The sequence below is a fragment of the Physeter macrocephalus genome, chromosome 7 (genome assembly GCF_002837175.3).
Source record: "Physeter macrocephalus isolate SW-GA chromosome 7, ASM283717v5, whole genome shotgun sequence".
NCBI classification, from domain to species: domain Eukaryota; kingdom Metazoa; phylum Chordata; class Mammalia; order Artiodactyla; family Physeteridae; genus Physeter; species Physeter macrocephalus.
In genome coordinates, this window is record NC_041220.1 from 38,435,427 (window position 1) to 38,448,630 (window position 13,204).

At 38.6% G+C, this 13,204-nt stretch overlaps 2 protein-coding genes across 3 annotated transcripts in view; one reads left to right on the top strand and one right to left on the bottom strand.

Moving 5' to 3' along the window:
* The window catches only part of UBA6 (ubiquitin like modifier activating enzyme 6), a 108,000-nt gene extending 103,346 nt beyond the window's left edge, over nt 1–4,654 (top strand). Inside the window, exon 34 of one of the 2 annotated variants that reach the window (XM_028491806.2) lies at nt 4,069–4,654. In XM_028491806.2, the coding sequence (XP_028347607.1) occupies nt 4,069–4,272 (204 nt within the window). In that variant the 3' untranslated portion in view covers nt 4,273–4,654. Of the gene's footprint in view, nt 1–1,168; nt 1,512–4,068 lie in introns of those variants that run through there. The other variant, XM_024131947.3, reaches the window with a different exon arrangement.
* STAP1 (signal transducing adaptor family member 1) overlaps nt 1–13,204 on the bottom strand; it is a 62,514-nt gene that overhangs the window by 5,422 nt on the left and 43,888 nt on the right. The window contains 3 exon segments of the mRNA XM_007108007.1: nt 1,922–2,018; nt 4,340–4,409; nt 11,790–11,918. Coding sequence (XP_007108069.1) covers nt 1,922–2,018; nt 4,340–4,409; nt 11,790–11,918 — 296 coding nt within the window.

The window sequence follows — 13,204 nt, forward strand, 5'->3', positions numbered from 1 at the left end:
CTGAGAATTTCTAGCCCAAGTACATGCAGCGACCCTTACCTCCTTAACTACTCCGAGTTCTCATGTGAGAGAACATGAGCTAACCTCCTCCAGGATTAGAGACCACATGAAGAGAGTGGTTCAGCCAGCCCCAGCTGACCACCAGCACCAGATGTGCGAATGAGCCCAACTTGGACCACGCAGCTCCAGTCAAGCCACCACCTGGTTATAGTCCTGTGAATGACACCAAGTGAGACTAGCAGAAGAACTGCGCAACTGAATCCAATCCAAACTGCTGATGTGCAGAGTCGTGAGCAAATAAAACGGTTGTTGATTTAACCACCATGCTTTAGGGGCGGTTTGTTACGCAGCATTAGATAACTGACACAATATCATCCATAGAGGACGCAAATTATATTGGATCCCTCACCCCTGTTTTTTTTTTTTTTTAATTATTTTAGAGATGTTACAGGAAATCCTTTCATGTCTGGGGGAAAAAAAAGAAAAGCACATTAATAGCACATTCCCAGAGATTTCTATTAGGTGGTATTTTCCTGCATAAAGCCCAGGCAATGTATTATGCTGACATATCTATAATAACATGTTCATCCTTTGTTGTTATATTTTAAGATAGAGAAGGTCAAAGATGAGAGGGAGAGAGCTGACGGGACCAATAATCTGTAGTTGATAAAGTGAGACTAAGGGGGGCATGGTGGCAGTTTTTAAATATTTGATGGGCTTTTTAAAACCATGTGTTGTTTTAAAGCCAAAAGTTGGATTAATATGTATAAGTTAAAGGAAGAATGTTTTAGACTCAATAGTAGAAATAATTAACTAAAATGAGAGCTGACCAAAAGTGAACTATGCTGCATCAAAAATCAGTGAGGTGGCTGTCATTAAGAATTTACAAACTGGTCACATCTTAGAGATGTTTTCTGTATTGAGTGTGCAGGTGATTCCTATACAGAATGAGACACTATACTGGATAATTTTCTAAAGTTCCTTCAGACTCTGAGTTTATTAAAATTATTTGGCATCACAAAAGTCATACCCATGTTTTAAAACTTGGACCTTTAAAGCTTGCCGTCCTTTTAATTAAGTGAGACTTTCCAGATATGCCCTGATGCAGTAACCAAACCAAGTGGTTTTGCCTCATAATCTGTAGATATTTTTTCTCTCCTGCTTACAGCTTGTCAAGTGACCATGTGCGCCAGGGATTGTTTCAAAGGATGGAAAGAAACTGTCACATCCAGCCTGCCCTGCTTTGCCAAAAACTGGACTACAAACAGGGCCAGCTTTGTGGTCATGTGAACTGTGTACTTGCACTGGGTCTCATGCTTGGTTTAATGGTCTGCTACCACTGTTTTGAAATTCTTAATAACTTATGAACAAGGGGCTCCACAGCCAATCCTTAACTACGATCTTCATCTGTAGTTCCTCACTACCCACCCACTAGTTATCTTGCACTCTGCCTTTACAGTGGAATAAGACCACGCTCTCAAGTCATCTGTTGCCTAATGGCCAATCCCCATAGTGTCCCCTTTATCCTCATCCATTTTCATGTCTCAAGCATCTGACATTGTTGACAGACCATAACTTTGAATTCCCTGTTTGGTTTCTGTGACTCTGTATGGCTTTCTTATCAAGTTTGTTTGATAAAGTTGATAAAGTTGAGTAGAATGATGGAATGAAGTTAATAGTCACAAATACATGCCTCAGGATTTTTTTCTCTAGAGTGGGCCTATACTCAATCCACCAGGATTTATTGGTACTTCCCTTATTTTCACAGGGTCAGTGACAAAATGATTTCCAAATGGATAAATTTAAAGGCTGAACTATATAATCCTACCTGTAATACCTGGTATTACAAATCATATGTAGGTTTTTTTTGTTGTTGTTTTGTTTTCCTTTTCTTAATATAGCAATGAAGTGAAGAACATACCAAGGGTCTCATCAGTTGAATATATAAATGGTCGTAAATTTCCTCGAGTCTCCTTCACGAAATAATCAATGACGCTGAAAAGATTTGGGAGTGTTACCTGTATTCAGAGAATGAGAGAAGGCTCAGTGTCACCTGTGTAAAGATAGAGTAAGAGAAAGCTCAAATGAAATTTAATGGAGATTACTGTGTATTTCCTATCCTCCAGAAAATCGTGTCAATTCCTCACTTCAATAGCTTACTGAATGGCTAAGGTTTTACCTACCCATGCATTTTCTTTCTCCTTTATAACTGTATCTAATTCCCTATCAAGAAATTACCCCTTTCCTATTGTATACAGTTTGGTGGACAATAATTAGTTACTCTGCTCTTTCCCAGTTACTGTATGAGAATGTGATTCAAGTTAGGCCCAAAAAAGCTCGCTTCCTGAAATTTGAACTTGAGTAGAGGATCAAGAAAGCGGATTCCTAATCAGATGATGCTTAGTACAAGTAACTGCTTCCTAGTTCCTGAAGGTTTTCTAGCCTTCCAGTCATTCTATGGGCTTCCTATGTTCTTAAATTCTTTTTTTTTTTTTTTGCTTGTTAGCCATAATTGCTCTCTTCTGCTTGAAACTAAAGACCCCTTTAAAGCCAGAGAACTTAGCGTTTTAATATCTCATTGTAACAGGCTAATTTACTTGGCTAGGAGTAACTAAAATGTCTTGCTACCCCCGAAGCCAATATTTTTTGGCAAGTAAAACCAGGTTAAACCTGAATATCCCTGGTAAACTTAAAGAGGGAAAAGAATTCACAAAATGACAACCTGGTTGAAGGGTAGGATTGGGGAGTATGAAAGGTGAAGGAATAATCCAGGCTGTTCACTTTGTATACACTGGGGACTGTTGGGGCTAATGACAGATAAATGAGCCCCAGTTCACCTGTTGCAGAGGCACATTCTTCCTCCCCAGCCATTGCTTCCAGTCACTTGGTTATTTGGATTATCCTTCAGCAATCTAATTATCTGTTTCCTTCATTAGAATTTCTAAAAAGCCCAGTCAGGTGTGGACATGAGAACTGACAATCTCTGGGAGGCATTTATGGCAAAGATGTAAGTGGGGTATATGAAGCAGCAGCTGTCTTGCTCTTGGTAAAGGTCTGCACTTTAAGGGTTATGGCCAGAACATAAGAAATTCAACACTACACTCCCTTTCTGTCATCAATACAGTGGGTCTGGAGAGGCAGAGGAACTAGGAGCTCAATTTTAGAGAAGATACCATAAACATCTTCAAGACCCATAGAATCCATTTAAGTGATAGCACTTTCCTGACCCAATCTTCCCACCACTGCAGCCTGAGATTACAGATGCTTCCTTTCCCCAGCATCCTGGACCACAGGCCACATTACTTCATTGTCATTGGCTGAAACCAGTGTAAATACCAGTTTTTCCAACTGTATAATAGGTGTTACCTCAGGGTAATGATAAAGATTAAATTAGATGGCGTGTGTGAAGTATTTAGCTCTGTGCCTAACATAGTATCGAATGGTTATGACTACAAGTCAGTTGGGGTAGGAGAGGGGTTGAAGACAAGGAAGAAATCCTTTCTTCACTACTTGTTACTATTAAGAGGGGAATTTCTGAACTTCTGCATGGTGGGTATTAAAGGACCAGGCATTTAAAGATTTTTTTTCCCATTAGAAATAGGCACATTGGGGGCTTCCCTGGTGGCACAGTGGTTAGGTATCTGCCTGCCAACGCAGGGGACACGGGTTTGAGCCCTGGTCCGAGAAGATCCCACATTCCACAGAGCAACTAAACCCGTGCTCCACAACTACCGAGCCTGCGCTCTAGAGCCTGCACTCTAGAGCCCGCGAGCCACAACTACTGAAGCCCGCACTCCTAGAGCCTGCGAGCCACAACTACTGAAGCCCGCGCTCCTAGAGCCCGTGCTCCGCAACAAGAGAAGCCACCGCAATGAGAAGCCTGTGCACCGCAACGAAGAGTAGCCCCTGCTCTCTGCAACTAGAGAAAGCCCGCACACAACAAAGACTCAACGCAGCCAAAAATAAATAAATAAATTTATAAATAAATAAGCACATTGGAATACTTATATACTTCTAATTGGAGTATGTAAAATAGATGCTTAACAAAAATATTTTTCTCTCCCTGAGACAACTATATTGATAAAGATCTTCAGAGAAAGAAAGAAGTGGAAAGAATTGATAGCAGATGATCTTCTACTCTGCCTCCCCCACCTGCTCTTGCATCTCATTTCTCACCCTGGATGTCTGCTACCTTCAGGACCCGTTAACATGGCTGTTTTTCGCCAGCACTATGTTCCTAGGCAAGGAGTCTGCTTTCCCACCTTACTTTGAATTCTATAAGGTAGGTTCGGTAGGAAGCAGGAGAAAATTAATCAACAAAAAGGAAATAGTTACTTACAGGTTTTTCCAATTCAATAGTGTAGTTTTTTCCTACACTCATCACTTTGTAGTGCTTGATTCTTGGCAGGCTAAAAAACAAAAAAGTTCATCTTCAGTTAAGTATACTATTGGGTCAAATCAAACTAAAGTGTGTATAAAATATCACCTGTACAGTAAAACTATGTTCCCATTACTCTAGTTTTCTATGTCTCTTTTTGGGGGTTTATAACACTAGGCATATAGGAAACCTGGGTCATTGAGTGGATGGATGAGAAAGAATAACTGAGATGAAAAAAGGAATCAAGAACTGAAAATCTTTCAGGCAGAAACTATTTTTTTAAATGCCAGTAATTTATAAAGTAGACAATATTATAAAATCCTATGTAGGCATATACATGTCAAATCTATATTAAAAGGGATGTAGAAAGAATTACTGAAAGCAAATTACTTTCTTCATCACTATTCCTATCAGAATGCCCTCAATAGCTGTTCTTCCTGCTAGCCATATACCACTGTGGATAATCTGCCAACTTCAGGGCTGACTTAGAGATATGGAAAATGGTAGGTGTGAAGTATTATATGAACATGTAGGTGAGAATGTAAGTATAGTAGATGAATCCTAATGTCTTCCTCTTCTGTAGTGACACAGCACTAAATTATTACCCCCCTAGATATATGGTATTTTTTTACTAGAACTGCTTAAGAATAAGGAGCACATTCAATTCACTTTTGTACTCCAGCGTTAGGCACACAGTAAATATTTATAAAACTGAATTTTAAAAAATATTTGGGGGACTTCCCTGGTGGCGCAGTGGTTAAGGATCCACCTGCCAATGCAGGGTACACGGGTTCAAGCCCTGGTCTGGGAAGATCCCACATGCTGCAGAGCAACTAAGCCCGTGCACCACAACTACTGAGCCTGTGCTCTAGAGCCCGTGAGCCACAACTGCTGAAGCCCACACGCCACAACTACTGAAGCCCACGTGCCTAGAGCCCACGCTTTGCAACAAGAGAAGCCACCACAATGAGAAGCCTACACACTGCAATGTAAGAGTAGCCCCCACTCGCCACAACTAGAAAAAGCCCGTGTGCATCAACAAAGACCCAACACAGCCAAAATAAATAAATAAATAACTTTATTTTTTAAAAAAAATATTAGGAACCCATCTAATAGTGCTGTTTGCTAGAACTAATTTATACTGAGAGCAGAAGTCAGTATGTTTGCCTTGATTCATATGGCAGTAGTGTCAGGACCAAGACTTTTTCTAATGTTGAAAAGTTAATAGCATTTATTACGCCTCCATTGCTTGAAAGACAAAACTAATTCAACATTGGTCCAGTTTACAGAAGCTGCCTAAGCAAAATTGTTTATCAGGTTAAGTTTGCCTACAAGGCCTCCCACGTTCTTTTTCATCACTCCTCTCTCCATTTCCAGGTCACATTCCTCTGGAACTGAACTACAATTCTACTTAAGGGACTCTCTCATCATCTACTGTAATATCCAAATCTTCTCTTAATTGGATATCACATTGGAAAACAGCTAATAATTTTTTCCAATCACTTTAGAGCTTTATTCTCAAAACATGGGATAAAACCTAACCAACCCTCTTCCCTCCTAAGAAGAACCAAAAATTATTTCCTAGTGCTGAAACTTCAGGAATCAGTCACAGGCTGGTGAAGGAAAACTTTGGATGGAGGAAATCCTACAAGTACCCTCTTTTGGGATGGCTGGCTCTGGCCTTGTCGTTGTCCCTACATGAAAAGACCTTTATAATCATACTCTTGAAAACTCTCACCAATTCCCATTAGAATTCTTTTATTCCTATGACATAAGTGATTATTATTCTTTGGAAGACTGATAGAACGCTTGAAACGCATGGCCTTTATAACCAGAAAGATCTAGGTTCAAATTCTGGTTCTGTTGTATGAACTCTCTGAGCCTCATTTCTTCACCTGTAAAATGGAAATGGTGATGCCTGTTTCACAGTGCTGTTGTGAATTAATGTGTGAAAAATCCTTAGTATTGTACAATGTCTGTCACATGTAGACAGTAAATTATAACTATTTTTTACTACTTTTTAAATCCATTTTTTTAACTTAGTAGTTTCTGTAATTCTCAGTTTCTTCACTTGTAAAACATGGAAAATACTGTCTGTCTCAGTTTTTATTGTGCCTGAAGGAAATGTTTGTCAGGCACTTAACAGAGCACCCACAAATGTACCCCATAAGTGGGGACAGTGATTGCTGTTAATAATAGCCATCGGGCTTCCCTGGTGGCGCAGTGGTTGAGAATCCGCCTGCCGATGCAGGGGACACCTTATATGTGGGCTTCCCTCGTGGCGCAGTGGTTGAGAGTCCGCCTGCCTTTGCAGGGGACACGGGTTCGTGCCCCGGTCCGGGAAGACCCCACATGCCGCGGAGCCGCTGGGCCAGTGAGCCATGGCAGCTGAGCCTGCGCGTCCGGAGCCTGTGCTCCGCAACGGGAGAGGCCACAGCAGTGAGAGGCCCGCGTACCGCAAAAAAAAAAAATAATAATAGCCATCATATCATCATCATCGTCATCATCATCCATAGCAAAGCTGTGGGAGGAAAAGCAGCAATAGTTAACAGAGTCTCTTGGAACTTTTGACTAATAGGACTAAGTGCTAAGGCAGAAAATAAGGCAGAAAAAAAATTCCATTGAAGTCACTTAGGTTTTGACTCTCATTTCAGACCTGTGTTTTTCTTTCATATTTTTTTCCCAAAGGAATAAAGAGAGAGGGGGTAAAAACTAGATTGATAAAATTTGCTATATTGAGGTTTCCTGATTACAACCTCAAAAAAGAAGTAACCTGTCTTTAAAAAAATATAGGTGGCCTAAAATATGGTTATAAATACTGTTCTTAGCTCCTGATCCCAGTTTTTGCAGAGGAATGAATTTTGGGTAAATATTTTCTATTGCTTTCTTGGCTATTGGCTTTCCAAAGTGTTTATACTTCTAGCTTGCCACGTACTCATAACAATTTTAAGAAAACAAAACCGAATTATGAAGTTTGTTTAAAGAATAGCTTTATGTCTTATGAATTCACACACCACTGGGCTGGGTAAAAGTGGATGATATTTTGCATCAGGAGAGGAGTCACCTGATAATTTGCCATTGAAGGACTTTTGCTTCTTCCTGAGAACTAAAATATTTTCTCCCACAGTTGATTTGTTAACAGATGGAGATAATTTTACTTTCAAGTACTGCTTTGTAAACCAACTTGTCCTTTTTAGCTAGTGTTTTACCAGGCACACTGGTCTAAACTTACATGGCTGAACATTTCTCCTACAACCTGTAAGAGAGTGAATTGGTTTTGTGGGTAACACAGGTGCTTCCTAATAGTCTAGATTTCTGCCAGAGTCTTTACAGACTACTGCAATACAGCCTAACCAGCTAAACTTCTACTACTCTCTACAATTGCTATTCTTTAAAATTGTGACCTGTTAAACAATATTATAAATCCAGGCATTCCAAAAGACCTATTTTGAGGCATTAGAGAACACATATGATAATCCTTAACATCATAGATATATCTGGCTCATAAGGAATATTTGTGCAAAAACAGTTAAAATTTTTCCTAGCCACTTTAAGATATAAACTATTCCCCAAAGCCTAAATATGCACATATTGACTCCAGTGTTAGAATGCTCTAGTTTGACCACTCTACCTCACTCCTTGCTTTCTAAATATAAACTTTTCTTGAGAGTGGAGGGATGATCAGTTTTATGAAATTTCATAAACTTTTATGACCATTAGCTGTACAAGCATGAATGTCTATGTGAATTTAAGCTGGAAGTATGTTTACTGAAAATAGACTTATGTAATTTTGATATGAACTCCTTTGCCAGACTCTTTCTAATGAGGTTAAATATAACTTAAATACAATACGAATAAAAACTGTGACATTAGATCTATATCCTAAGTATAGAAACTCATTGCATTTGGTCACAACCCGTATTTACAACAGAAAACGCTGTTATTTCTCGTAGCTCACTCGTTCAGAAAATGCAAATCAAAAGTTGGACTAATTTAGACCACCTTAAAAGAGATCTTGCTGCTATTGTGCAGGAAATATACAGTCTAAAGAGCCATTAGATCTCAGGATTTTGTTCATTTCATTCAGAACAGTAGCACAGGGTTCACATACAAATGGATCAAACACTCAATCCAACCAAGAAAAGTATGAAAGAAAAAAGTCACTTCCTTGTGTGATCTAATTTAACTTTCAATCAGTTAGATTAAATTTCTTTTTTAAAAAATCTGTGAGAGCTGCATAGCACAGGGAGATCAGCTTGGTGCTTTGTGACCACCTAGAGGGGTAGGATAGGGAGGGTGGGAGGGAGACGCAAGAGGGAGGAGATATGGGGATATATGTATATGTATAGCTGATAACACACCATTGTAAAACAATTATACTCCAATAAAGATCTTTAAAAAAAATCTGTGAGATAAATTTTGTTGCTAATTAAGAATTATTTTATTAAATTTTTTAAAAATTTCATTTACAAAACCTTAAGGTGGCTCAGAATAAAACCCAAAAGATATGCAGTACTGTATTAAAAAATATGTGAAACGTTATTGAAGGGCATTAAAGAAGAGTTAAATATTGACACACAAGAGGACAAGATCTCCAGGTAACAATATGGACTAATCCAAAAGCATGTTATGTTTACCTCAGGGTAAACATGAAGTTGTGGGTTTGTGAGTACAATATATCACTTCCATAAAACTTAAAAACATAAAACAATGCTATACAATAACTGTGGGACAAACACATGTAGAAAAAGGAGAAAGTAACCCAAAGTGTGTACGTTCCCAGGACAGCGGTTGGGGGTGGGGAATGCGTTTGGCGGGAGGCCTGCAGATATGGAGTGTTTGGTTTGTCTCTGGGAGGATTTGAAACACGGCAGTCTCAGCTTCAGATCTGACGCTAACAATTCCTCTAGGCTCTATGCCAAGTTCGTGGACTGCTGATGGAGAAGGGCCAGAGGCTCAGGGTACCTGCCTCCCACCCCGACCCCTACCGGCGCCCTCGAGCCAGCTCCGAGCTGAGACCGGCTCCATCCAGTCACTGCCCTGATCAGATGCTCCGCAGGTAAGAGGAGGGCCCAGGAGCCACCTCGCCGTGGACCTGGGTTCAGCTGTGTGACTTTGGGCAGGCTGCTGCCCTCCACAGGCTTCATTTTCTCATTTTGTAAAATGGGATGGTATGCGGAATAAATTTGAATTCAGTTTTGTATACTCTTATTTTTTAAAGTGGAAGTAAACAAAGACATTCTGTATTTTATGTGATATTCAATTTCTTAAACCCAAAAAAGGACAGACTCCTTGACCAGGATATACTAAATAGAAAATTTCACTTTTCTCCCAGGAGTTCTTATAAGCTCACTGATATTTAATGCCAGTCATAACTTTTATTTATTTTGGATTTGTTTCAAGGTAGCCAGTTAAATTATAAATCAAGTAAATTATCATGAGTAATCTATGATATTCTATCATATTAGTTGAAAATCCCTTAATTCCAAATGTTAGAAAAATATAATGAAACCACAAGATGATTAAGCTGACATAGATATTCATTGTGGAAAAATACACACACACACCCACACACACAGATTTTCTTACTTCACACACAGACTCAGGATCTGATTTACCATCTAACATTCTTGCCACATGGCTAGTGTATAAAGACAAGTCTCTGTATATATGAAGTAATTGGCAAGTGAATGAAGCTTCTTGGGTTGTAGCTCATACTAGCATTGCAGCCACATGCCATAATTTTAATTTTGTCCTGTAAGTGACTATTTTCTTTTTACTGCCTTTATTCACTTGCCAGTGTCTTCATGTTTAATCTACTTAGAATTATTGATATTTATATATGGATCAGTAGCTAGATTCCTAGATAGATGTGTTATAGCTTAAAAAAAAAAGAATATTATCCACAGAAAGAATGGCAAATTCAAAAATCAAAGTTCTGTTTAAGCTCTTATAAGAAAGATAATCATGTACTGAATATTTTCATTTAGGACAAAAATCGCTATATTTCAATTATATTATCAGTTGTAAAAATGTTAACTAAGCCAGAGTCCCTATTGAAATGCAAGTTTTTATAGACTCTGAGGGAAGGAGTCTACTCAGACTTTAAAAGATACAACCACCATCGCTACACAGAAAAATCAACTTTTGCGTGTAAATGTTACTGACTTTATCAAAGGTAAACCATTTCACTAGAAAGAAATTATTAACCTTAACAAGAGGCTCCTAAGTGATTCTTTTTATAGAAAAGTCAGATTATGTCACTTCTTTATTCATCAGAGGCCAATGGCCTCTCATTATCATTCACAGTATAACCCTTTTCCCTACAATGACCTGTAGGGCTTAGAGCTGTCAGCCCTACCCCCACCTCTGGAATCTCATCTCCTAACCCTTTCTCCTTGCTCACTTCACTGTAGTCCCAGTGGCCTCTTGTTTTTTTGTTTTTTTTTTTTTTAAACAAGTGGGGTTTTTTTTCTTATTTTTAAAAAATTATTTATTGATTTATTTATTGGCTGTGTTGGGTCTTCATTGCTGCGTGTGGGCTTTCTCTAGTTGCGGAGAGCAGGTGCTACTCTTCATTGCGGTGTGTGGGCTTCTCAGAGCGCAGTCTCAGTAGTTGTGGCACACGGGCTTAGTTGCTCTGCGGCATGTGGGATCCTCCGGGACCAGGGCTCAAAACCGTGTCCCCTGCATTGGCAGGCAGGTTCTTAACCACTGTGCCACCAGGGAAGCCCCTGGCCTCTTGTTTTTGAACAACCCAAGCCTTCTCCTACCTCTAGCCTTATGCACTGGCTGCCTGGAATGCTCTTGTCCTACATATTGGTATGGTTTGTTCCCTCACTTCCTTCAGGTCTCTGCTTAAATGTCAGTTAACAAAGGAGGATTTCCTTGACCACTCTATATTAAATAAACAACAACAGCAATCAGAAAAAATTTCTCTCTGTATCACCTCTGAGTGTTCCCATCTCTGTCATCCTGCTTTATTACTTCCATAGACCTTATCATCATATACATGATATTTTTAGTTATGTATTTATAGTATGTGTGACCTTACTAGAATGTAGACGCCTTAAACCAGGGATGTTGTTTTGTTCACTGCTGTATCCTCAGTACCTAGAGTATTACTTGAGCTCATAGCTGCTCAATAAATATTTGTTGAAATGAATGAGTGAATGAATAATAGAACTATATCCAGGACCAAGTAATCTGCTCATTCTTCTTCTTCCCTACTACAAGTGTTAGCTTTGGCTGTCTTTAGCATTGTTTATATAACATTCCCTCCCTATTCTTGTGTTCACATTTTTATCCCCAATGAAACAAATAGCAGATGCTGATCAGAATTTGTGTGACTTTGCTTTCTAAAGTGATATCATGCTTTTAACAATTCCATACATTTTAAAATTAAACATACGCTGTCTCCTGCCGGATCGTGATAGAATAGTTTCTGCTGTCACTACCAGGCCTCAGGATCGTATTTCCCAAGGAAGGGTTCTTCTCAAGCATCTCTGTTGCTTCTTTCCGGGACACTGTATAAAAACATCTACAGAGGTGAGATAAAAAACAGAATTTTTTTTTAACTGATGAAGATCATTACTTGAAAAAATGCTACTAAAATAACTCCTACAGCTACAGTTATTAAGTTTTCTTAAAATTTCCAGCTTTATTATTACAGTTAATGTGATATAATTATAATTACTATTATTACAAGCCTGTGCCACTATGAGTATGCTTATACTTAAGGCCCTCCTTCCCTCATTCCTCCAAAGCCTCTTTCTTTTTAAACAGTGAAGACCTGAAAAGTTATCTACTGATCAGTATGTATTTACAATTACCACTTGAAAATCTAAGACAAGAATTTACAATATATCCCAGTCTCAGTTTATAATAGGCTCTTGGATTAATAATATTTGTTGGTGGTTTCTTTTCAGGGATTATATATATATATATATATATATATATATATATATATACACACACACACATACATATATATGTATATATATGCTTCTCTTGTATGATCTGTTTTAAATAACATATTTAAGGGTATGTCTGAATTCACTCCTTTTGGTATAATATGGCTTTCTAATGGAATTGGTGGCATTTTTATGTGTAAAATTTTTAAGAAAGCACTTCGCATTTTTTTTGCACTTATTTTATAGTAAATATTATAGTCAATGAAAAGTCTGTTTTTTCAGCAGAAAAAAATGTGGCAGTATATACAGTACACCAAGATGTTGAAAGAGAATATCTGAGTGGTGGGACAAGGAATGATTTTAATTTCCTTTTATTTATCTGTAATAAATATGCATTACTTTTTAATTGAGCAAAAAAAAAAAGAAAAAGAAGCAGTCTAGGTGCCTTTTAACCTATCAGTCCATCAGTTGTCCCTGGTTTCAGCTGAGTTATGGCTAGCAGGTTTCAGTGATTATAGTACAGAGCGAATACACATCAGAACCTGATGTCAAAGATGGTACCAGGACAAGTTTCACTGACAAGAAGATGAAGATTCCAGGGTTCACAGTCTTAGTCACATTTTTCAACAATATAAGAGTTAAAAAACAGATGTAGGCTGTTGCTGACTTCAGGATGTTCTGTGCCTCTTCATTTCCAACAACGCCTTTACCACTTTACACATGTCTTCCTCAAAGTACGAGCCCAAGACTAATCATTGATTGATCAATTGAATAAAGCATTCAGGTATTTTATTTTTTTAATTTATTTATTTTTTTTATTTATTTTTTTGTGTGTGTGGTATGCGGGCCTATCCTCTGTTGTGGCCTCTCCCGTTGCGGAGCACAGGCTCCGGACGCGCAGGCTCAGCGGCCA